Source organism: Periophthalmus magnuspinnatus, chromosome 10 (genome assembly GCF_009829125.3).
Source record: "Periophthalmus magnuspinnatus isolate fPerMag1 chromosome 10, fPerMag1.2.pri, whole genome shotgun sequence".
Lineage (NCBI taxonomy): Eukaryota > Metazoa > Chordata > Actinopteri > Gobiiformes > Gobiidae > Periophthalmus > Periophthalmus magnuspinnatus.
Genome location: NC_047135.1, coordinates 32087499 through 32113375, shown reverse-complemented (window position 1 = coordinate 32113375; position 25877 = coordinate 32087499). Strand labels below are relative to the sequence as shown.

At 38.5% G+C, this 25877-nt stretch overlaps 3 protein-coding genes and 1 long non-coding RNA gene across 22 annotated transcripts in view; 2 read left to right on the top strand and 2 right to left on the bottom strand.

The window, feature by feature from the left end:
* The first annotated feature begins 140 nt into the window (after window positions 1-140).
* On the top strand, window positions 141-7028 carry slc9a6a (solute carrier family 9 member A6a). 2 transcript variants are annotated; one of them, XM_055224921.1, is made up of 16 exons: window positions 141-555; window positions 1099-1310; window positions 1470-1547; window positions 1653-1729; window positions 1815-1927; window positions 2106-2211; window positions 2647-2788; window positions 2882-2987; window positions 3058-3146; window positions 3326-3439; window positions 3530-3641; window positions 3715-3868; window positions 3976-4006; window positions 4087-4172; window positions 4435-4540; window positions 4627-7028. In XM_055224921.1, exons 1-16 carry the CDS (start codon window positions 258-260, stop codon window positions 4879-4881), a joined length of 2079 nt encoding a protein of 692 aa, XP_055080896.1. In that variant the 5' UTR covers window positions 141-257; the 3' UTR covers window positions 4882-7028. The 2 variants fall into 2 exon arrangements, with proteins under 2 accessions (XP_055080896.1, XP_055080897.1); XM_055224922.1 differs by having other exon boundaries at window positions 147-555; window positions 2647-2793; window positions 2887-2987.
* A 1357-nt stretch (window positions 7029-8385) lies between these two features.
* On the top strand, window positions 8386-20598 carry fhl1a (four and a half LIM domains 1a). Of its 2 annotated transcripts, none has more exons than XM_033973854.2 (6): window positions 8386-8471; window positions 18417-18598; window positions 18874-19051; window positions 19162-19331; window positions 19415-19601; window positions 20135-20598. In XM_033973854.2, the coding sequence occupies exons 2-6, from the start codon at window positions 18443-18445 to the stop codon at window positions 20287-20289; spliced, it is 846 nt and encodes a 281-aa protein (XP_033829745.1). In that variant the 5' UTR covers window positions 8386-8471; window positions 18417-18442; the 3' UTR covers window positions 20290-20598. The 2 variants fall into 2 exon arrangements, with proteins under 2 accessions (XP_033829745.1, XP_033829744.1); XM_033973853.2 differs by lacking the exon at window positions 8386-8471 and adding an exon at window positions 15009-15173.
* Window positions 12765-14945, bottom strand: LOC129456598 (uncharacterized). Its single transcript, XR_008648858.1, has 3 exons — window positions 14781-14945; window positions 13557-13607; window positions 12765-13211 (listed from the first exon to the last, which is right to left on the bottom strand). It is a non-coding gene; the product is annotated as an uncharacterized LOC129456598 (long non-coding RNA).
* map7d3 (MAP7 domain containing 3) overlaps window positions 20599-25877 on the bottom strand; it is an 18318-nt gene continuing 13039 nt past the window's right edge. For 14 of the 17 annotated variants that reach the window (XM_033973824.2, XM_055224906.1, XM_055224910.1 and 11 more), the window contains 8 exons: window positions 25476-25594; window positions 24871-25091; window positions 24052-24181; window positions 23676-23961; window positions 23543-23596; window positions 23287-23389; window positions 23055-23217; window positions 20599-22862 (listed from right to left, as the gene is read on the bottom strand). In XM_033973824.2, coding sequence (XP_033829715.1) covers window positions 22535-22862; window positions 23055-23217; window positions 23287-23389; window positions 23543-23596; window positions 23676-23961; window positions 24052-24181; window positions 24871-25091; window positions 25476-25594 — 1404 coding nt within the window. In that variant the 3' untranslated portion in view covers window positions 20599-22534. The remainder of the gene's footprint in view (window positions 22863-23054; window positions 23218-23286; window positions 23390-23542; window positions 23597-23675; window positions 23962-24051; window positions 24182-24870; window positions 25092-25475; window positions 25595-25877) is intronic. The other 3 variants (XM_055224905.1, XM_055224913.1, XM_055224904.1) reach the window with 2 other exon arrangements.

Below are 25877 nucleotides of genomic sequence, written 5' to 3'. Positions count from 1 at the left end.
TAATTATTTAAAGTATTACATTTTGTGATAGCCTAGCATTTTTTTCTGTTGTATTTTTGCTTGGTTAAATAGGATTTCGCTTTGTTTTGAAAAATCTAAAATACAATTTCTGGAAAATGGCATTGCTCTTCCGGGTCGTTATCGATTGCTCTGTTGCTGTCGTCTGTCTGTTCCTGCTACCCGGTTGGCGTGTTGTATGAGGCCAAAGTAGTGATTTTATTGTGCGCACCGCTGCTTGTGAGCGCGGTACAGCAGGTATGAGCTTTACTGTGACTGTCAGATGCGCACGGAGGGCCATTGGGACCCGGTGGCTGCTCGTGCTCGTCAGCCTCTGTGTGTGCGTGTGTGTTTGTCGAGCAGCATCACCTCAGGAGGAGGAGGACAGTGCCATGGAGAACATCGTTACGGAGAAAAGGGCAGAGGAGAGCCACAGACAGGACAGCGCAGACCTGCTCATCTTCATCCTCCTCCTCACCCTCACTATCCTCACCATCTGGCTCTTCAAACACCGCCGCTTCAGGTTCCTCCATGAAACTGGGTTGGCCATGATTTATGGTAAGAGCCTGAGAAACATCAGAGGAGTTGTGTCTTTTGGGGACACTTTATGACCAATATTATGAGTAGTCACTCTCAGTTTAGTTTTGTCTGTTTGACTCATTGACTGCATCCATTCTGTAGGTGTGTACCTGTGCCCCTCATACTCAGCCAGTGGATTATACAGGTCTGTTCTGATTCTGGAGCATTTTATGCCCAGACTAAGTTAAATCATAGCAGAGTTTAAATTTAGAACATATGTTTTAGTGACTTGATCAAGAGGCGTTGGCACACAAGGAACACATTTACAAATCATGTATAAAATGAGTTGACACATCTCCCTCCAACACAGCTATACTCACCAAGTCTCTTAACATACATTTGAAAGAAATTAGTGAGATCAGCTCATTCTGCAGCTGATTTCAGTCAACCGGGGAACTGAACCAAAAGGTTTTCTTTCCCATCTCAGTCCTGACTTTTCATGAGGACTGACAGTCCTCATGAAATTGAAGAATGAAGAATTAAACTGCCCCCTTTAATCATGCATAGCTGTCTTTCTTGCAGGGCTACTGGTTGGTGTGGTCTTGCGGTATGGCATCCATATGCCCCGAGATGGTACCAATGTTATTTTGAACTGTAATGTTAATGCCAGCCCTGCCACTGTCCTCATCAATGTCAGCGGAAAGTTCTATGAGTACACTCTGAAAAGAGTGATCACTTCCAATGGCAACAAAGTGGATGATATGTCAGACAATGAGAATGAGATGCTGCACAAGGTAAACTTCATTTACACAAAACAGTAATGCCACTTATGTAATATCTCAAAATGGTAACTTTCATCTCAGTTTTGTTATTGATGCATAAAGTTGTCATTTCTGTTTTAATAGTTGTTATAATCTAATTTGGACTTTTATTGGTTTTTTTGTGTGTCAAAGGTGACCTTTGACCCTGAAGTGTTCTTCAATATTCTTCTTCCACCAATCATTTTTCACGCTGGTTACAGTCTTAAAAGGGTATAGCATTTTCATCAAATAAATGCACTTGGAATTTGCTAAACTAAATAAAATAGCTACATTGTGTTATTTGGAAATCATCTGAATTGTTGTACTTTTTTTTAGAGGCACTTCTTTCGAAATATGGGATCCATTTTGGCATATGCCTTTTTGGGGACAGTAATTTCTGCATTCATCATTGGGTAACATATTTGTTTCTTTTCTTATCCATGCTGCTTCATGTGTTCCTTAGAATATAATGCACACCACCTTTTTATTTCCTTTTAGTTTGCTGATGTATGGCACTGTGACACTCATGAAGCATGTTGGACACCTGGCGGGCGAGTTCTTCTTTACTGACTGCCTCTTCTTTGGGGCCATTGTCTCAGCCACAGACCCTGGTAAAAATGCTGCTAAGATACTACTTTATGTCACTACGAATTATTCTCGTGGCACCATTTGTGAGTGGCCAACTACTGTGAGCAACTAGACAGTTTCACCTTGAGAGTATAATAAGTTAATAATAATTAGCTGTGAAGCTACACATTACACTTGTAAGTAGTGTTCTCTCATTTGCAGTGACTGTCCTGGCCATCTTCCATGAGCTGCAGGTTGATGCAGATCTTTATGCGTTACTGTTTGGAGAGAGTGTGCTCAATGATGCTGTAGCTGTTGTCCTTTCTTCGTAAGTTATATATCTTTGAATAGTGATTTCTGCACAGATTCTGATTTTCAGAGGCTGTGGTCTTAAAATTTTGACAAACGGCTGAACAGCTTGTTTCAGTTCACAAAACATTTTTTTCCTGCCACAAATTTTATGTTGGGTGTTAAAGTTGAACATAAAATCTGCTTTGAATCTAGCCGATCCAAGTGGATGTATTTGTATATTGTTATAGCCTCTTAAAACATGTTTACTAAACCTGTGCTAAGGAAAGGATAACCTTTTCTTCTCTACATAACCTTATCCCTGCATTGGCAACCTGACAAACTAATTGAATAGGTGAACCGAGCAGTCTTTGGCATTATGGGATATTGCCTGGGGACACAGGCTACAAATTCATTACTGATTAGGTTTGAATTGCATTAAAGTCATTTACTATACTCACTGTGTATTTTTTAGATCCATAGTAGCATATCAGCCAGCAGGCGACAATAGCCATACCTTTGAGGGGATGGCTCTGCTCAAATCTTTCGGGATGTTTCTGGGAGTCTTCAGTGGATCTTTCTCTCTGGGAGTGGCCACTGGAATTGTCACAGCTCTTATATCCTTTTGGGATTTTTGTTGTGTTTTTTTTTTCTTCATATTTATGGTGATTATAATGTAATAAGTTGTTCTCCTTGACACCCATTTGCACGTTACAAAGTTCACAAAGCTGAGGGATTTCCAACTGCTGGAGACGGCCCTGTTCTTCCTCATGTCTTGGAGTACATTCCTTTTAGCCGAGGCCTGTGGATTTACAGGTAACAGACTTAAAGCCTACACACCACACTGTCACACAGACAGAAGGTTACTATTGTGTCTGTTCTTCAGGTGTTGTAGCTGTGCTGTTCTGTGGGATCACTCAGGCCCATTACACCTTCAACAATCTCTCTCCTGAGTCCCAGGACAGGACCAAGCAGGTCAGCTGGGAAGAAAAACTAAAAACAATTTGTGAAGAAATGCGTAACATTTCTAAGGCTAGCAGACATGCTTGAAAAATGCAAAACCTGTTGCACGTGTCTAGCTAGACTTTGCAGTGAATTTGAACACACACATGTGAAATATACACGTGAAAATAACAGACTCTTTTGTGTTGCAGCTTTTTGAGTTACTCAATTTCCTGGCAGAGAACTTCATTTTCTCTTACATGGGTCTGACCCTGTTCACCTTCCACAACCATGTCTTCAATCCAATGTTCATCGTTGGAGCTTTTGTATCCTTTACTATGCAGTAGATCAGCTTCACTTTCTTGTATTAGAACACACAGTTTTGTGGCGTTTCCTTTAACCACTGCGTCTCTCAGTTGGCTGTGTTCCTGGGAAGAGCTGCTAACATCTACCCACTATCTTTGCTGCTTAATCTGGGCAGACGTCATAAGATCAGATCCAACTTTCAGCACATGATGATGTTTGCAGGTGAGTCTTTTTTTTCTTTTGCCACATATATGTCACAGAACAATGGATCTGTTGTAACTAAATGTGATTTCAGGCCTGCGAGGAGCCATGACGTTTGCTCTGTCCATCAGGGACACGGCCACATACGCTCGACAGATGATGTTCTCCACTACACTGCTCATAGTGTTTTTCACTGTTTGGATTTGTGGAGGAGGCACCACTCAGATGTTGTCTTGCCAGCGCATTCGGTAAGTTTTCCATTTGTTAATGTGAAATGTGTCTGTTTTTACATGTTATGTTCATGCCTTTTGTCTCCTACATGAAAATGGTGACATTGAAACTTTATTTTTTTCAGAGTGGGTGTAGATTCTGACCAGGATAACTCCGTAAGTGATAGAGTAGTGTAAATATTATTACTAACATATTACGCACAGGAACTCATTCTCTCCTCTCCTTTTCTTTTCAGATGAGTATAGCCGAGGGTCCAGAGAGAAGAAGTACCAAACAGGAGAGTGCTTGGCTTTTTAGGATCTGGTACAACTTTGACCATAAGTATCCTTTGCCATTGACTGAATAAGTAATGCCTGTTTTTTGTATACACCTAGTGTAGTTTGCATTTATAAACAGCAGAGGGAGCACAGACTTTACAGACTTGTATTGATCTAAGCTCTGTACTTTCATACTATAATCCTATTAGCTTATGGGCATGTAGTATACATAATTGAGTAAGTCAGTGTTATAATTAGCTTTGCTTATGTTTTTATATCAATATCTACTTTGACTCTGGACATGTCCTTGACACTCACCTCCTCAGTTATCTGAAGCCTATCTTGACTCACAGTGGGCCCCCTCTCACAGCCACGCTGCCCCCCTGCTGTGGTCCCTTGGCACGCTTCCTCACCAGTCCTCAAGCTTATGAGGTCTGACTTTTGTATAATATATGAAATATGTGATATTCACATATTTGAAAAAAATCTTGATGGCAACATTGTTCTTTTCCTTTTAGAACGAGGGACAACTGAAGGATGATGACTCTGACCTGATCCTCACAGATGATATTAACCTGGCCTATGGCGACATCACAGTCAACACAGACGCTTCAGGAGTGCACACGAGCAGCGCTGGGTTTGCCAGTGGAATGATGTCTGATGACCTGGACCGTGAGCTGGCCTATGGAGACAATGAGGTGGTGATGAGGGGCACTCGGCTGGTACTGCCCATGGACGACTCTGAACCCCCGCTCAAGGACCCTCACTTTTGAATTTAAAAAGGCCGCCCTAAAGAGGCCAGTGTCCTCTAGCAAACAGTACCTGACTTCTCACTCTTCCAACTTCTATACCATTAGCACTTTTTCTTACTTTTCTTTTACATTTCCACAACTTTACCAAATTTTTTGGCAGCAGTTTTCTGTCTCTCTACCTCATTCTTGTCCTGCTCATTTCATGTATTCCATGTGGCATTTATATTAATTTACTATATTTATGGTTTTGGCATTTATTCCCAGTTGGCTACTCTTTGGGCGTTGGTATCGGTCACATTACTGTAGCATTACATAAAGGTTCAGCTGCATGTGTTAGTGTGCAAATGCAAATACCAGCCACTAGCTGATTTCTTTCTGTACAGTATATTATAAGAGTACTATATCTTTGATATGCATGCTGAGGATGCTTGAGTATGAAAACTGGGAGCCTGGGCTCTTCTGTTTTCAGATGTTGAATGTTGCCTTTGCTGACCCAGTCAATGACTTTACTGTACGTTTGGTTACAATCAAGTGCCTGGGAATTGTAGTTTATCTTGGCAACTCATACCCAAGCCAGTTTAGGGTAATTCTCCTTATTTCTTAAATATGAACACACCATTGTCTACATAGCAATATACTCAGTGGTGTTTTGCTGTTACTTTGCTGTAAATAATAGGATATACAAATGTGAGGCAGCGTATCAGGAAATGTGAGTCTCTCCCAATGACCTTTGACTGTGACATAGCGAGGGAAAAGACACTTTATTTTTAAACAGATGAAGCCTGCGGCAGAACAAAAGCATGTCGTTAGGATTCAAAAAATACGAAAAAGAGTGCCATTTCCATTCTGCATTTGTTTGTCAATATTGTCAAATGTGAATGCAGAAGTACTTCATATTATTCCTAATCATCTGTAATATTTGTAGCCAAAATAGATTTTACTTTTTCATTTTCTACTTCACTCCCCAAAGTAATGTGGAATGTGTTAAGATGTAGACAGGTTAAAAATGACATAGTTTTGGAATAAAATACAATGTAATTGTTTATACAGAATTTTCTACAGAGAGCTGTGAACATAGTAATCAAACAAAATTTTGAATGCTGACTCTGAGCAAAAAGCCCTTTGTAGAGCGGTACAGTGACTATCTCTTTAAGAAATACTTATTTCTGCTCTTTAATTTTAGGTTTACATGTGAACAAGAATAAAGTATTACCACGAAAAGGTACTGTGTAAAAACGGGAAAGGCTGTGATCTCATTTGGACACTCAGTAGCAGCTGTTGTTGCCGGATGAACAGGAAACGTTGATAGGACGTCTCTATGGTAACACAGTGTTGATGCAGACAGGAGCCAGGAAACAAAAGTACCACAGTGGCCCTAGTGAACACTGTGGTGTGCTGTATGTAAAAACAAGAGTGACATTGTGAGCGCGTGTAGTGGGCTAGACACGGATTATCTTCTGCTGTGCAGAAGTTGACGTGTTTTATCAGGCTCACTCTAGACTAAAACATTCCCCAGGAAATTATTTTTTACCTTTCTTTCTTTTTAATTTATCAAAAGAAGCGCTAAAGCTCGGGAAATGTAAGGCTTGATTATTTGCACTCATCTTCAAAGAATGTTATTTTTCTGTTTAATTGTCTTAATGTTTATTGTACATACCTCTTTTTTTTAATATGTATAAAACATACTCCTGTTGCTTTGCTTTAAGTTACTTTCTAAATGATCAGTGTTTCATAAAGCCATAATTACATTTAAGGTAATTTGACTGTGTTATGCTTGCGAAAAGGCTGTGTAAATGCTTTTGTCCCAGAGAACAAGACAGGGCTGTAGCCTCATCTGTTTTTTTCATTACATAAGTATATAACTCAAAGTAATTCAAGTACAGTTGTGTGCACAATTTCACACCACATATTTATATTTGCTAACATTCGTCTGAAGTAGCTGACCAAAGAGGCCTGCTGTGCTTGGTGTTTCAGACAGTATACCTGTACTGCAGTTATCTTTGTATGTGAGTGAGTCCATGCTGAAGTATCTGTGTGGGAGAGGGAGGGGCTTGTGCTGTGCCCCCTCTGTGTCACTGGTTGTGACTGTTTACATATGTGTACATATTTACTCACATGTTTGTGTGTGTGCAGCAGTCAATAAACAGAAGCCTGTGCTTTTGATTAAACCTGCACTGGAACTGTCGTCTCTTTTGTGCACGCATGCACACACACACACACACACACACAGGTGCAGTATGTTACAACAAGTGTAGATTTCTTGGTGAGGAAAAAAAATCATGTTGTTAAGGTAAATGTCAGTTTTTATGCAGCTTCAATGAAAAAGTGGGACATTCTCTACATGAGTGGGACAGGGGTCTAAATAGCTGCAGCACAAACAAAAGAGGGACAAGGATTATTCCTTTTCTACATTTTCTTTTTAGTTCTAACACTGAAATGAAATAACCTCAGACCCTTAGCCTGGGACGACAGACCCCGCCCTGTTCACTCACCTGAAGAGCAGTAGTGTGGTGGCACTTTATCAGCACTGGATGAAGTACTCAATGTTATTACTTAAGTAAAAGTACAGATACAGAGGTAAAAAGTTACTCAAGTAAAAGTATCACATGCAAAAATCTACTTAAGTAAAAGTATTTAAGTAACTGTTTCAAAAATGTAAAACTTAAAAGTATTTCACACAAGTATTCTTCATTTGTGTTAAATGTAGCAATAATTGATTTCTTATTTATTTTTCTTATGAATTTTATGTATTTATTTTTTGTTTTGCTCAAAGCCGAAGCTTGAATTCAAAAACTTTAGTCAGAATATTACCACAAACATGACAAAAATAACTCCTCAAATCATATGACAAGTACTTTGTCCTTTTTGTTCCAGTTCAAAAATGTAGTGGAGTAGAAAGTACAGATACTGCTCTTAAATAGTAGTGAAGTAAAAGTAAAATGTGCTTAAGTAAAGTACAGATCCCTAAAAGTTCTACTTAAGTACAGTACTTTACTGCTTGTACTTTGTTACCTTCCACATTCAAGTAGGTTATTTTCTGTCTTTTCATAGAAGCATTGAAAATCCCTGACAGTGTTGACACAGATGTGTGTTTGACCTGAGCATGAACACATCTAATGTGTGTTAAATGAGGCAGGTTAGACAGTTTCATTGAAGAAAACCCCAGGAGGTCCCAGTGTTTGAGTGAGTCTGGAGGTAATCTAAAGTTAATCTAAAGGTAATCTAAAGGTAATCTGACGGGAGGCTGCTTCATATTGTAGTGAATTTGCTCATCATGACTCATCTAGGTGCGATTTCATTTTTTTACCAAACAAGGAGAAGAATGACGCTGTGGCAAACTTACACCATGTTTTATAGTTTGTCCTTATTTCCTCAATAGCCTCGAGTGCGGAGAGAAGTCTTTTAGGTTGCTTATAAATTCCTGGTTGAGGTAATTGTTTATGAGGTCTTAAGAGGTTTGGCTTGGTGCACAGACTTCTCCCTCTCCTCTCTCCTCTCTTCTTTCCTCTCTCTTCTCTCTGTGTCTTTTAAAGCAGCGCAGTCGCTCCAGCGCGCGCTTCAAAGCTTCAGGAGGAGACGCACAGTGCGCACAGACACATCTGCTCCAAGAGGTGAGTCCAGCTACGGAATCCTGCAAGACACAATGCGAAAAGAGCTTTAAATGTGCTTTATACTTTATACTTTATACTTTATACTTTATACTCTATACTCTATACTTTATACTTTATACTTTATACTTTATACTTTATACTCTATACTCTATACTTTATACTTTATACTTTATACTTTATACTTTATACTTTATACTTTATACTCTATACTTTATACTTTATACTTTATACTCTATACTTTATACTTTATACTTTATACTTTATACTTTATACTTTATACTTTATACTCTATACTTTATACTTTATACTTTATACTTTATACTCTATACTTTATACTCTATACTCTATACTTTATACTTTATACTTTATACTTTATTTGCTTTATACTTTATACTTTATACTTTATACTTTATACTTTATACTTTATACTCTATACTTTATACTTTATACTTTATATGCTTTATACTTTATACTTTATACTCTATACTTTATACTTTATACTTTATATGCTTTATACTTTATACTTTATACTTTATATGCTTTATACTTTATACTTTATACTCTATACTTTATATTTTATACTTTATACTCTATGCTTTATACTTTATACTCTATACTTTATACTTTATACTTTATACTTTATATGCTTTATACTTTATATTATATTTCAAACATTCTGAGTTTCTGGGTAGATTAGTATGGAACAAAGTCAAAATCACATGAAACAATCATATTTTAGTCATAACTTAAAGGTGAAATGTGCAACTTTTCAAGTGGAGGGTGTGTCACCTACTTGTCTCCTTTTAGCTTTGCCTGGAATGTTCAGTAGGAGACACTACGCCTTTGGATATCAGGCATTTTATGTGATTATAGGTGTTTTTATTAAAGAAAAAAAACAAAAACAAAACATATACAAATATTGTGAGCAGGGTCGCCTCTCCACAGATCTGAGCTGTAACTTGACCTACTATTTTTCTTCATGGAGATGAAGTTTAATGCCAGATTGTGACACTTTCCAGGTAAAGCTCTAAAGAGACAAGTAGGTACAGCCTAGTTCTAACCACAACTGTCTGCCACATTCAGATGAGACAATATTAGATTACTTTAGCTGAAGCTGAAGCTGAAGCTGTGCGTGCGTGTGTGTGGGGGTGTGTGTGTGTGCTAATCATTAATTGTATGCCATAATGTAAGCCCTATTTTTTTTTGTACAGTAGTCCTAGTTACAAAACACTGCAGGATATGACCTCATGCAGTTGATGTCACTCTCAAACAGAAGCAAACATATCATTTATCGCTTCAGGGATAAACCAGAAACTGGAGAGACAGTACAAGAGGCAACATAATGAGAGGATCAAGTACTGCACTTAAGTACAATCTTTATGTATCTGTACTGTACTTAAGTACATTTTACAGTGGGTACTTTTATCCACTGTAATACTTTTACTTTACTACATTTGAGAGCAGTATCTGTACTTTCTACTGCACTACATTTTTGACAGGACTAAAAAGTAAAAAAATACTTTTCATATAATTTGACGGGTTATTTTTACCATGTTCATGGAAATATCCTGACTAAAGTTTTTGAGTTCAGGCTTCGGCTTTGAGCAAAACAAAAATAAACGTGCAAAAATATGAGACATTGATTCGTATTTTTAGTGTTAAACAAAATATATTTCATTTTTAAATCTTTATAACTACATTTAAGACTTTAATCATTTTTCTTTTGTGTGAAATACTTTTACCTTTTACCCTTAAAGTACAACAAGTACTTAAATACTTTTATTTAACTAGATTTTTTTTCATGTGATACTTTTACTTTTACTTGAGTAACTTTTTAGCTCTGTATCTGTACTTTTAATTAAGTAACAAAATTGAGTAGATTAGATTAGCCTTTATTGTACTTCATCCAAAACTGATGAATTCTGATCAGAAAGTTTTAAAAAGTATTTGGACAGGACAAGATGGTGGTCACTTTCAGTTCAGGAAAAAGGTTCACTCCATAGTTTTAGTTTAGTTTTTTTTTTTTTTTTTCTTTTTTAAGTACCTTAAAACAGCATCATTAGAGATTACAGGGATGTCACAATATGACATTATATATGTCATAATATGACATTATATATGTCACAATATGACATTATATATGTCATAATATGACATTATATATGTCATAATATGACATTATATATGTCACAATATGACATTATATATGTCATAATATGACATTATATATGTCATAATATGACATTATATATGTCACAATATGACATTATATATGTCATAATATGACATTATATATGTCACAATATGACATTATATATGTCATAATATGACATTATATATGTCATAATATGACATTATATATGTCATAATATGACATTATATATGTCACAATATGACATTATATATGTCATAATATGACATTATATATGTCACAATATGACATTTTACTGTTACATAAACATCATGATTAAATCATTATTCACAGTTACTGGCAGCACAGAAGCAGTGAACTCCTTACTTCACATTCATTCTCCTTGTCTAACACATGACCACTCCTCTAGAAGCTCTGAAGCTCTGAAATAAAGAGAAATAAACAGCCAAATAAAACAACATTCACATTCAGGTCTGAATTAAAAGTTGAAAGTTGAAACCAAATAACCACATAATCTTGATCTGCCCTTTATGAAGTACAGGTTCTGTGATCCGCAGCATTTGGGGTTAAACTGTTCACCTTTAAAACACATCTGCTTGTGTACACGATCTCCTCCCTTCTCCGTGGACCAGGGCCAAGCCAAAACCATGAGGTCACCATGGAAACCTGGAGATTGTGGTCATCTGTCTAGCCAAACAATGACATCACTAGCACCCTGTAAAATCCCTTGACAATGCAATAAGTCACTTCACACAATAATAGATTACTTGTATGTCTTGGGAATGTTGTATTTCGTAAGTAGGTTTTGTGTCAGTTTGTTTCTCGTGGGAGTGTGGTGCCAGCTGACAGTTTGAACATGTCTTTTATCCTCCTAAATGGAGCGACGCGACAAAGGGAGAGGGGAATGGTGGAGATGAGTGAGCTGAAGAAACACATGTGATTTCCGAGGCCCAGCGGACGCCTCCTAAATAGGCAATGTGGCTTGATAGCACAAGTGGGGAGCGAGATGTTAAAAGCTGGATTCACTCAAACTTGGGTTAAATGGATTCTGGTCCACATACTTACAACAATCCACTAGGGCTGAGCGGGTCGGGAAAAATATCGAATTAGAGAGTTTTCTGATGAGTATAGCAATTGTTTTTTTTAATCCAACTTTTTCTGTTCAGATACTGATGTCAATACTTTGGCTTTAAGTGTCTGCCGATGTTCGATATCAACCGATACTAGGGACTGAAAATACAATTAATTTAATTTAAACACAATCAGCGTATGGTAAAAATGATCCAAACGTGTTTTATAACTGTTATGTCAGTGTGTGCGTACACCGGTGTGTGAATGGGTGAGTGTTTCCTTGATGTTAAGTACTTTGAGTGCCGTGAAGGTAGAAAAGTGTTGTATAAAAAAGTACCATTTAAATCAGGCATGCCCAAACTGTGGCCCGGGGGCCAAATGTGGCCCTGACATCAATTTTCCTTGGTCATCAAGTTTCTAGGTGAATTGGCCCGTATTACTTTAAACAATACTTTTCCTGAAAATCTACTTTAACAAGCCTATGTCAAGTATATAATGTGTCCCACTGAGGATGTGAGCATGAATAAAGGTCTAGTGGTTCAGTCTAACTTGTAATAACAACGCAGATTTGAAGTATTCACCGTATTCGCGACCTGTCTATGTCCCTCAATCGGCTCTTAGCTTTGTCTGTGTTTTTATATGTGGCCCTTAATGAGAAAAGTTTGGACACGCCTGATTTAAAGTAACTCCAGAACAGCTGGTCTGCGTAATCCCCCACTCATCCAGGTATGAGCCATGGCAAAAGAAACATTTTATTCTGTCAATGGGACAAAAAGCTCATCCAAGGAGATCTTAAAATTCCAACACTGGCCGGTAAATCGTCTTATTACAATGATTATTTAAATATAGATAGAACAAAATGGGATATCGGCTGAACTGATGTCTTGGAAGCCGATATCTGATCCACCAAATGTTCAATGTTTTAATGATAGATTTTGTTCAAATTCACATTTTAAACAGTTGTATTGACAAAAAAATGTGTAATATGAATTTACAAACCAAGAAAAAGCTTTCATTTCAGAACGTGTTTGTAGAGATCTAAGCTACAGGGTTAGCAGCGTAATGCGGAATAAGACAGGAGATTTTACTGTTTGTGGAGGAGATTATGATGAAGCTTAAGTCCAATCAGTCTCAAATTCAAACAGCAGTTTCGTTATGATTGGGATTACATTTGCAGGCCTAGAGTCTACACACCTTTCAGTCCTTGTGCGGCATTGTTTGTGAGTGCCAATCATTGACTTTCATCTGACACGTTTCACTCTATAAATGTATCTGCGCAGCTTTATGACTCATTATCTTGGCCACAGATTAACACAAAGCACTGGTCCCAAGAAAATCCAATCCCCCTAATGATGGGCAGTGTAACGGTGTTGACAGAGCTGCTCTCCTGACCTTTCAGCCCTGTGTTCTGGGCTGGCGGTCACACCCATCCCTGTGTAACTGCCAGATCTCTATCCACAGATCTCCATGTTCAGTCCCAGCATTTCCCCTGGGCGGCTGAGACTGGCAGCTTGTTCCTACACGGATTAATAAGCTCTATTATTTTAGCAGTACTCAGAGACTTCCTGTTTCCACTAAGAGGCGACAGGTGATAGTACATTGTTATGTGTGTACATGGCTGCTGTCTGAATGCGAGCAAACACTGTAAACATGCAGCTTGGTAAAGTACTTTATAAAGTAAAACTGTCACTACTGATAAAATACAGCCCATGCTAGACACATTATATATCATTATTTTGAGTATTCAGAGTATTTAACACGTGTTCACTTTAAAGCGGCACTATGTAACTGTCAGTGGAGGGTCTGTCCCTTGCTTGTCGACATGGAGATATTACTGCTTGTATTGGGTTCATTAAACTTACCTAAACTTGGAGACCATCAGGGGACACCACCAGGCCAATTACAGGTCAGATCTGTGGAGAGGCGAGCCCACACACCATAAGAACTGATGTACTTCAAGGTACATTTGAGCAAAGCAAACACTATTATGAGTGAATGAATGCAAGATGGATTAGTTTAATGTGCGCTTTAACAAACTGACAACACTTGTGTGAAATACTTTAGTTAGAATAAGAAAAAACAATCGATTCAATAGTTTCAGTTGAACAAAATTCGGCACAAATCTTTATTAAAATCACTACATTTGAAGATTTATTAGATTTATCTCAAAATCTGCACGAAATACTTTTACTTTTTACTCTTAAAGTACATTTTTAAACAGTTAGTTAAATACTTTTACTGAAGTAGATTTTTTTCATGTGATACTTTTACTTTTACCGGAGTAACTTTTTATCTCTGTACTTTTACTTAAGTAACAAAATTGAGTACTTCATCTAAAACTGATGAATTCTGATCAGAAAGTTTTTTAAAAGTATTTGGACAGGACAAGATGGTGGTCACTTTCAGTTCAGGAAAAAAAAGTTCACTTCACTAAGTACTTAAAACAGTGTCATTATAGATTTGTCACAATATAAAATGTTATTAAAGAGCAGATGGTGGTGCCCTCTACCAGAAAAGTTACATTACAGTGATCTTTAATCACAAATACAAAACACAAACAGTACTTGTTGCCATTTATGCTACTATTTATAGTCTAAGTAGCACATTATGCTTCAGTAAAACAAAGATGTTCCCGTCAGAATGTTTACAAAAGGTCTGGAGCAGTTTATCAGCTGGAAGCTTTTCCAGTGCCAGCCCACCCGGCCATTACAGCCATTACTTAGAGCTCGTGGGTTTGCAATAATTGTGTGACAGAGTATAACAGGACCAACATAATATGTGCACTAAATCAAACTGTTAATAACCAGATGCCCTTTTCAGCTACAGACAGTGGACGCCTCATCAATTTCTTGCAATTAAAAGTCAACAGATGCTTTTAATATGGTCTGTTCTTAACATTGTCTTATTATTGAAAGAAAAGGCAAAGAAAAGCTCCAAAAAATCCCATTGGATGATTATGTAAGAAATCTTATGAGGTATTTTCAAAAGCCATAGAAAAAATACACTGTTCCACTGAAATAAGTCTGCTTCCTCTAAATCTAAACGACCTGCCTATAGTTTATGTAATGAATATAAAACATACATACCAGCGTAGATAGGCAGAGGAGAGTGGACTACATGATCCAGTGATAACAGCACAGTGTAGTCATTTGTACAGGATCAGAACAATATTATTCACATGATGGTGGTGGGGGTGTCTGTTTCCCCCTGTGGATTTATCATTCTGGTATTTTTACTGCTGATGTTACTGCGGTGGTATTCAACGTGGACTTAATGCACACAGTCCCCCATCCTGTCCACTTTAATGTCATACGTGAAACCTAAAAAGGAGCAGAGAGCTGTGAGGGTAGGGTCACAGAAGGGTATATAGACCACCGCCCGTGTTACGCCTCCAGCTTTTACCCTCTGTGGATGCTACTGTGTTATTCTGCGTATAGACCACCAGACCAAAGCAACCATGACTTTCTACAGACACTCAGGTACCAGCCATTTTGTGTTTTTTATGAGTGAATTATATTGTGTTTTTGAACATTTGGCCTCTGTCATTGTGGCGGTTAGTGCATATATAGTGTTTTTTTTAAAGGTGTTTGATGTTATTGCAAAATTAATGTTGAACTCCCAGCTGGTGTTGGTCAGAAGAACCCAAAAATGACCATATTACAACCACTTCTACTCAAAATCACCTGAACCTGTGCACGTGGACGATAAGATTGAGATTCTGTCTTGTCTAATCGAGGATCAGCTTGGGCCTTTTTAATCCACAGTCCTGTGTTAGCAAAAGTACATGGTTTAGAGCAAGATTTGGACTGTGGAGAATACACAAGGCTATTTTGTGTTAAAATTTTATGTTCGTGAAGTAAACACTGAAAAATAGATTCAGCAATATAAAAATAAGAACAAAAAGTGTGTTTCTAGACTCTACTCCCTACTCGCTAGCTCTGTTCTCTTGATTATCATTATAAAAAGTGGTGGAACGTAACAAAGTACAAGTAGTAAAGTGCAAAGTTTAGGTGTCTGTGCTTAAGTGGATGCTTTTTACTTTTACTTTACATTCGAGAGCAGTATCTGTACTTCCTAACCACTACATTTTGAACAAGATTGAAAAGTAACAGTAGCACGTTATATTTCTTTTATATATAAAGAAAAACAGTTTCAAAAAAATATAAATTCAATAGTTTCAGCTGAACAAAATTCAGCACAAATCTTCATTAAAATCACTACATTTGAAGATTTATTAGATCTCAAAATCGGCACGAAATACTTTTACTTTTTACTCTTTAAGTATATTTTAAAAAAGGTACTTTAATACTTTTCTTAAGTCAATTTTTCAGGTGATACTTGTACTTGAGTTTTTTTTTTTTTTTTTTTTTTTTTTTTTAATCTGGTATCTGTACAAAACTGAATACTTCTTCCACCACTGATTATAACAAACTAATCAACTTTTGTTTTATACCAGGGCTGTGCTTGTCCTATACTGAAATATATAATTTAAATATGGCCTGTGTGTCAAACTGCAAACAGCAAAATAAAAGTCACACACAGTACATGTCATCTTCTCAGCAATATCTTACTGCTGGTACGTGATCCAGAGTCAAATGAGGTCAAGCCCCTCGTTCAGAAGCCCTATTGTACTTCAGCGGTGTACCAAACACAGTGTCACTTTTAGAACAAGCTTCTATAAAAAGTCATTCATCTTAATCCCACCCCTGCTGTTGTTGTTATTATCGCCCCGTTGCCATTAGTTGTCCAGTTGTAGACCAAGTAACTTCGCTGGCTGCTCCGAGTCTTCCCATGGCGCAAATTAATCCCATCTCTTCCATAGCCGTGACTCACCTCCATAACTGGTCCGCCTCTGACCTTTGCATCTTCCAGTTGGACTTCCCGGTGGGGCTAAAGTGGTTTAGTCCTGTCCATAAAGAGCAGAATGTCGGCACATACCACAGCTGTTTGAGCGGGGGGCAGCTGTCATAACAAAAGCTTTACGTACATCTCATCGAACCACAATAGATGCATACTCCCACTGCTCCTCTGCCCATTTACCATTGACTCTGGAAGGTCACTGGACTTTAAATAGAGGCTGCGGGATAATATTGGGTGTGAGGATTGATGGATGGACAAAGTTGGACCAAGTCTGAGTGGGTTATTGTGTGGCCCAGTTTGTATCCCTGATGCACAGCTGCAGATAAGACCTGTGTACAGCTCTCCAAAATAGCAGCGCTTGGAAATAGCTCCCTTATGGTTGTGTTTCTAAAAAAGCACAATTTACTAGAATCTAAACGGTATAAGTATAGAATGTAATTACTCAATGGTGAATTTGATGGCTGTCATATTTCAAATAGGTTGGGACAGAGCCATAAAGGAATTTTTGCTCACACTGTATTCATAGACATAAGCTTCTGAACCTGATTTGAACCATGATATCAGAGTAAAGCAAGTTTAAAAGTGTCACAGAGGGTCAGAGCAACCTAAACAAAACAGCACTCGATTCAAACTGATATGGTTTATCAGAAACATTAATTAATTTTCACATTATTTATTGATTAACTCCAAAAAAAATGATCATTCTAACGACTAATTTCACATATTTGGTTATGTAATATCTGGCTGACCCGTTTGAAAATGTTCCAGTGTGAACATTTTTCAGCCATAACATTGATAAGACGTTAGAGTAGTTCCAGGAAACCACTCAGGCCACTCCAATGGGACCGCAGGAATGTTGATGAATGCGCAAACCAAGGCAATCCACATCGCAGTGTTTAGACGGACTTGTAATAAAGTGAATCTCCAAAATATGTGGACATCATTCTGCGTTGGACAGTGTCGGCAGGTCTGAGGTCTGCTCTTTGTGTGGGGGAATAACACCAGATACAAGTCTATAAATAAGACCTAAGCTTTTCCAGGGAGGGCTTGATAAAAGTCACTCAAGCTGGAAGCGTGCAGACAACAGGCTCAGGAGTGCACTTTACTCCACTCACACATACCTCATCTGTGCAGTATGCTGATGCAGATGATGTATCTTTGTTTTTTCTAAGAGGAAAAATATGTGTTCATGAATTATATTATTTGAGAAAGGGCACTTTTAAACATAGTTAGGGTTACTAGCGTGGAGAGAGTTTTTTCTTAAAACAATTGGTCCTGTTCCTCTGAAATACTGGAAATTTGCTAAACTTTGTAACTCTCAAACCACTATCATCCAACACAAAACTGAAATTGAATTGGACACTGTTTTATATGGTAAATAGTCACATATTTATATAGTGTTTTTACACCTTCAAGGCACTCAAAGCTCTTAAAAATCAAGGAACCACTCACCCACCCACCCACACACCAAAGTACACAGACACTGGGGGCAAGATGGGTTAAGTGTCTTGCCCAAGAACACACTAACAGTTGTCATCTCTGGGAGCTGGAATTGTACCATCAACCTGTGGAGCAATGGATCTGACCGCTCTACCAAAGGATGTTTATGTCAAGAGCAGGATTCGAACCACCAACCTTTGGATCAGTGGAGAAACACTCTACGAACTGAGCTACTGTTGGTTCAGTTTGCGTGTTTTCTTACTGGTTAGGAATTCATTCCCCGCTCCCACAAGTTCATACTGCTGATATGTTCATGGGCAAGACACACTCATCTTGCCCATCATCTTTTTTCTGATGACATTTCCATATTATGTCTGCTGATTTTCATTCATAAATGCAAATCAAACTCTGTTGTTGTACAGGCCCGAGGCACTACGTGAGCGCCACCATGACAGACCGCTTTGACTGCTACTATTGCAGAGACAACCTGCACGGAAAGAAGTATGTGAAGAAGGAGGACAAGCACGTGTGCACCAAGTGTTTTGACAAGCTCTGTGCCAACACCTGCGCTGAGTGCAAACGTGCCATCGGAGCTGACGCCAAGGTCCAGTCACTTACCTCATTTACAGCATTCACCTGCATTTCATTACAAGGAAGAGGGAGTTTCTTACAATGAAAGTATTGTACCTGACTTTTTAGCTGAGTAAGATGCATAATTAGTCTAAAAAGGGGTTTGTAAGCACTTTCATTCCCACTCAATCTGCCTGTCTTGGATCCCCACATCGTTTCTCTGAACTTTGGCCCAGAGCCTGACTTCACACCAGTTTAATTAAGTCAGACTTAGTGGATTTTACTCTTAACATTATATTTCACTTCCAGGAGTTGCACCATAAAAACCGCCACTGGCACGAGGATTGCTTCCGCTGTGCCAAGTGCTACAAGCCCCTGGCCAATGAGCCCTTCTGCGCCCGAGACGATGGCAAGATCATGTGTGGCAAGTGCAGCTCACGGGAGGATGGCAACCGCTGCCAGGGCTGCTACAAGGTGGTCATGCCAGGTAACATGCTGCAGCCATGGATGCTAAGTGGATGAACAGAGTAGATTCCTCTGCTAAATATTATGCTTTTGATGCCACCAGTTAGTACTTAATATAAATGTGTGTTTCAGGATCCCAGAATGTGGAGTACAAGAACAAAGTGTGGCATGAGGAGTGTTTCACTTGTTTTGAATGTAAGCAGCCAATCCGCACGCAGAGCTTCTTGGCTAAAGGAGATGATATCTACTGTGCTCCATGCCATGACAAGAAGTTTGCCAAGAAGTGCTACCACTGCAAGCAGGTACACAGACCAAAACTGCTCACCAGCCAATAAAATCATTTGCCAGTGGATTAGTGGTACAAGAGGACTCTCTGTTTCCACAGCCCATCACCTCTGGAGGCATCAGCTATCAGGACCAGCCCTGGCATTCAGAGTGTTTCAAGTGCAGCACCTGCAGTAAGCCCCTGGCAGGGACTCGCTTCACCTCTCATGACAACCATGTTTACTGTGTCGACTGCTACAAGACAGATGTGGCCAAGAAATGCCATGGTTGCAAGAACCCAATAACAGGTGAGACCAGTGGACGGCTGAAACCACATGTAACTACATAATATTTAATTATATATAATAAAAGTATAATTAGCTTGTATTGTGTCAAATACAAAATCAATATATAAATCTGACCCAATCTAAATACAAAATAAACATTATGGTGATAACAGTGCAACCCGTGAGAAGAGTTAGACCCAGAGATATACAGGTCCTGGAGAGATAAGAGGCTGCGGAGAGGGGAAGAGGGGCAGGGGGTTGAGCACCAGGACACCAGCCGGTCACTTCCCTTTTGCAGGCAGACTCATGCCGTCCAAAATGTGTTGAAAATAGCAGAGGAGAGAGTACACACCACTGTGGAGCTCCTGTGCTAATCATCCAAGTGTCCAAGACAACTATTTTGCAATTATAAAAAAGCTGGGAAAATCAATATCAGAGCATCTTCAAAACCGTAGATCTTGTCCATTCCCATTCTACATAGTTTACATCTGTCTCAACACAAGACAAGTGTGTTTATAAAATAACTGTGTTAACAATACTGTTTTAAAATGTAGGTTTCGGCCATGGCACAAACGTGGTCAACTATGAGGGCTACGCCTGGCATGAGCACTGCTTCAACTGCAAGAAGTGCTGCCTTTCTCTGGCCAATAAGCGCTTTGTCATCAACGGCGACCACATCTACTGTCCCGACTGTGCAAAGAAACTGTAAATCTGACCATAGCCCTGATCATGCAGATGGCAATGGTAGTCTTGCTTTATTAAATGTAGACTGGCATATTTAGACAGAACTCAGTAGCTTGAAGCATATGTATACATTATGTAAATAGAATATTTTGCAGTGTATTAATTTTGTCTATCCAGATTGCAAATGAAACCAAAGCTAGAGAGCAGATGCTATGCTACAGCAATTTAAGCATGCCAGCTATAAAGAATCACTGCCTCTGAATGTTACCATGCCGTAAAGGATTAAATCAAATGTTCAGATGTTTCTCTCCAAAAATAAAGAAATGGCAAAGTACTAATTTGTAAGTCTTTATTGTTAACAGTTCCAATGTTTTCAATAACATATTTACAGTACAAATTAACCTCTGAACAGACAGGGCGGGGTATGGAGACTCAAAGGTGCCCTCCTTGAGTGGACTGATTGTCGAGGCTGAGGTGAAGACAAATTTTTTGTTAACTATATTATATTAAAAATAATCTTAAGACACAGTTCTTGTGTAATATTGAGAGAAAGGAGTCATAGCATTTATGAGTATAGGTCCCTAATAAGCAGCAGGCTGGGAGTATATACAATATCTGTTCAAGCAGCATTTTAGAGTGTCTCCGGGAACAACCTTAAGAAGGGCTTGGGAAAAACAATGGTGCAAGTTCATGTTTCAGTTTTAATTTTAAATAGAAATTGAAACGGGCTGGTATAAGGACACAGTTGTTTTGGGGTTTTTTTTAACTAAAGACATCCTACTGAACATTCTCTCAGCTCATTTTTCAAGGCTAAAATCTTAAGTCAGAAAAGCGGCGCAAAAGGCAGAAATCTAGGTCCACACCTATCAAGTGTTACCAGTAGCCCTGCTATAACAAGCAAACATTTTCACAACAACTGGGGGTATATGGCTGACAAAAGTTTCCTGAATGCCCCAACACAGGGCCTTAGTCCAGAGCTACCTTACCTTCTGACATAAACTTTCCACAACTTCACATGTCTAATCCTTCCATTACCAATACGGCTCCATGGGCCTAATACTGACTATACACAATTCAATAACATTTAAATATGTAGACTTGCATTTCCATATACCATCGGCCTCCATCTGTTATATTTTAAATGGCTGAAATGCATTTTACTAGTAGCAGCTAAAGAACTGGTATTTCTTGAGTATAACACACACACAACCTGATGATGTGTCATTTTGTCTGGACACTGTTATTAAGCGTCCAGCTTTGTAACAATGTGAAACTAGTGGACCTCACCTAAAGAGGAAATTGTGCTTTATAGCTTTAAAATGTTCACTTTAAACAAGCGGAAATTCAGTTCTATAAAATGTACAGTGATTCGGTTAGTAAACATACGTCTATACAAACACATAAAACCTAAAAGGACCATAAGCCCTACTGAAAACTTCACTGACCAAACACCTTCACTGAGCTTTCTATAGTCACTGGTTTGTAACAGTTGTGCTGCTGGAGCCTCTGGTGGCCAAAAGAGGAATCACAAGAAAAAATTCTGGAAAGCTATGAATTGTGAGTGAATAGTGGGTCTGCTCTAAGCAGATGGTACAGTGTGGTGCATATGAAGCTTAAACAACCCAAACAATAGAATAATGAACACGTTTAAATATTGGAAAATGAAAAAACAATAAGGCCATATGTCTGGTTGCTGCAGAAAACAGCTGGTCAAGTAATTCACAGATCACATGCTAAACTGGGGAGGGCTGCAGCCCACCTTCACTCAGGTTACAGTACATTTATCAAACCTTCTAGTTTATATTGCCCCAGTACACAAATGATAAATGTGTATTCTATAATGGTATTAAACAAATGAAATAACTATAATTACAAATACAGCAAAATTAATAAGTTACATTAATGTACCCCGACAAAGAAAATTATTATAAAATATAATTAAACTTGGACATCACATAGAAAAGGAATTTAGTCCTTCTGAACCAAACAGTGGAAAAAGGATGAGACTTGGAGCCTGAAACTTGGTCTCTTTCATTTAAATGGAATTTCCCTGAAGTGTTTGTACAGATACTGACAGAGCTTTCCTCCACATTTTGGGTCCACATTTAGCACATGTGGCAATCTGTGTTTCTCCTTGAACTCATGTGGGTTAGACATGGAGCCAGAGGAAGCTGCTATCAACTGGCAAAGGATTTCATTTACATATTTTGAGGGAGTACATCTGGATGAGGGTCAAATACAGTATCTATGAAAAATGATCTAAATTACAGTTAGTTGGTGCAGGAGAGAGGTGGACACTCACTTGACAGTGCTTCAATGGGCTGATTAGAAGAATGAATTGTGTTTACAGGAGTAGTTTTGTCTTCAAATATAACCCTGTTCCCATCAGGGGTCCCACCACAGTCCAGTAAAACCTGATTACAGTCCTGATTACAGTCCTCTGCATCCATGAGGGGACGGCTGTTGTGACCATTAAGGTCAATGAGGCCCTCGAAGCTCCATTGGTTAGACTTTCCATTGAGACCGGAGATGACCATAGCTGAGTTCTGCTCGTTCACAAATTCTGAGCCTTCCACAACACGTGTGTTGGGCAAAAGGCTGGAGGAGAAGAGAGTAAATAACAAATTTTTAATTCACAATGAATTTGTTCTGATTGTACACAAAAAAAACAAACAATGCTCCGATGATGAATAGCGTCAATAGTAATTGCCAAAAATGACAAGTCAACAACCAAAATTTTAATGTTCACATTTTAAATGCATTAGTAGGACTGTCATACTGATGTCATACCCTTCAGGTGGAAGCTCCTCTGTGCTCAGACCGTTGCTATTCTCCTTGTCTTCTGTCTCTGGGCTTCCATTCACGCTGCACACAGGTTCTTCAGGTGTGGGCTCTCCAGAAGACAAGTCACACACCACTTTTTCATCTTCTGCTAAAGCCTCACTGGTGTCTGCTATACCACAAAAAACATAATCATTTATAATAGTGTATGTGCTCAGTTAATATATACACCTTAACCTACCATTAGATTCACAGTCCTGGTCCTGGTCTTGGTCCTGGTCCAGATCCTGGTCTTGGACTTCTACATCTTCTACATCTCCATTTATGTCTTTATCTTCATCTTTCTACAGTGACGAAGGACGATGTTAAACCGAGCCCTCAAATTACTTACAAACATACTTGTAACAAGCATTTTACGAGTATACCAAGCACTTTAAAAAAAATATTTTGTGATAACACTGAACACTTCATACAAAAACTGAATAAAGTGGACTAACCTTAGAGTCGCTCTGATCTCCTTTCCTAGTCCTCTTCATTATTTCTTCAATCCTCTGGGGAAACACATCAGCATGTTTAGAGATCTGAAGCTGTGACAAAGTGCTCTTACTGTTACTTCATGTTACTTCATACCTTCTTCCTTTCCATGCGCTCCTGCTGGTTTTGTTGCATGACGCGCTCCCTCTCCTCTTGAACTCTCTTGGCATCCTCCAGGGCCCGGGCCTCTGCCTCCTCCTTCTCTTTCTGGAGCTCGGCCTGTCTCTGTGCTTCCTCTGCAGCCGCCCTCACTCTCTCTTCTTCAGCCTGACGAGCCTCTTCCTCCTCTCTGATCCTCCGCTCTTCCGCAAGCAGCTTCTCCTCCTCAAGGCGTTTCAGTCGGGCCTCCTCTGCTAATCGCTTCTCTTCTTCTAATCTGACTCTGAGAAAAAAAAAAGGAAAATGTTTGTAGCTGTGTGCGTGTGTAGTTACAAATTGATATTAAAGAATATATGGATTTAACTTAGTTTACCTCTCCTCTTCCTCCCTCTGTATCCTCAGCTGCTCCTCCTTCTCCTTCTGCTCCCGCATTAGCCTGCGGTTCTCGGCCAAGATCTTGGCAGCTTCAGCTGCAGAGTTAGTGCCTGTTGCACCTTTTGTGTCTATAGTTAAAAAACAAAACAAAAAAATGTTTAGCATGTTTAAAATGGAAGACTGAAACCTGGAGGGTTTAATTACAAAGTCACAACATTTTGTAACATGTGTTGCTGGTTTATTATGAGAACTTAAGGTCAGGGCCCTGTACTACAAAGACGGACTGGAGAGTTAGTGAGGCAACCCTGTTTTACTGGTACTGCGAAAACTGGATCACTTTCTGTCAAAGTAGATCTCTATGGTAAAATGCCCAGAAAGAAAACATATCCAGAATAAGTTAAACTACCTAGTACAGGGCCCTGGGTGTACAAATGAAGTCACAATCACTTGCAAAGCACCACTCTGACCAGATGGTGGCACATGTGGGAGCTCTTAAGTCTGAAACAGGAAGTATCTGTGCAGATGGGGGTTAATAGGCCTCCTGCTCCTTTGAGATTTACGGCAAACTGAGCTGTGCCACCTCACTCCCTCTTGTGTGCTCGGGGAATGAAAACAAACAGTATTTCAACTCCTGTTGTGGAATCAACACCGTTTTAAATTGTACCTGTATACATCTTAAATGACAATGTATTCCAACTCACAAACATGTTGTTGGTTATCAGCATTTTTTTTTATCTGAATAGACATACTTTCCACTAATGCTACTAAACTATGTAAGTATAAAAGGGGTTATTCAGAAGCACAGTTCTTCGCTTACCATCTTTCTCCTTGGCTTTGCTGGATTCTGGGGATGGGGCAGCCACAGGTTGTACAGGGCACAAATCCTTAGATTTTGAATCTCTTTTTCTCAGGGTGGGGGGCCCTGTTGGAGTGAGAGCTGGTTTCTGGATGGGTGGAGGTTTGGACGTTGTGGGCTGAGGAGATGGAGGACGCTGCTTCAGTGCACCAGGTGAAGAGGGTCGTGTTTTTGAATTTTGCCTAGAAAAAAACAAAAACAAAACAAAAAAATATAAATATATAAAATATATATAAAATATATAAAATATATATAAAATATATATAAAATATATATAAAATATATATATATATATAAAATATATATATATATATATATATATATATATAATATATATATATATATATATAAAATATATATATATTTTTTATATATATTTATATATATATATTTTTATATATATATAAATATATATAAAAAATATATATATATATATATAAATAAAATATATATATATATATATATATATATATATATAAATATATATAAATAAACTCAATAATTGATTATTGAGTAAACTCAATAATCAAATTTGATATATTTTCAGTGTCAAGTGTTTTACTAACTTAGCTGCTCCTGGGGAGGGGGTTCTCATTGGAGCTGGACTGGGGGCAGGGGATGGAGAGCGATTTCGTGTGGAATTAGACGGGGAGGCTGGACGCTGTGCTCCAGTCGGCCTGTTCTTCTATAGTTTGACAGATGCAGGGGTTAGAAAATGTAAATACAAAGTTCAACATGTAATTTAATGTTATTTACAAAGAATAAAGTACATTTTCACTCTAATCCTAAACTATAAAAACGTGGTGAATGCATTCTTTACTCCATGCCATCCAAATACTCAGCCAGTACCAACATATCAACAAGTTTGTTGTTGTTAATGACATGGCAAAGAGTGTACGACCAGCAATAGCACAATGTGAGGATGATATAGGTCATAGGTCTTTAACATTAGGCCCTTGGGTCAGGGT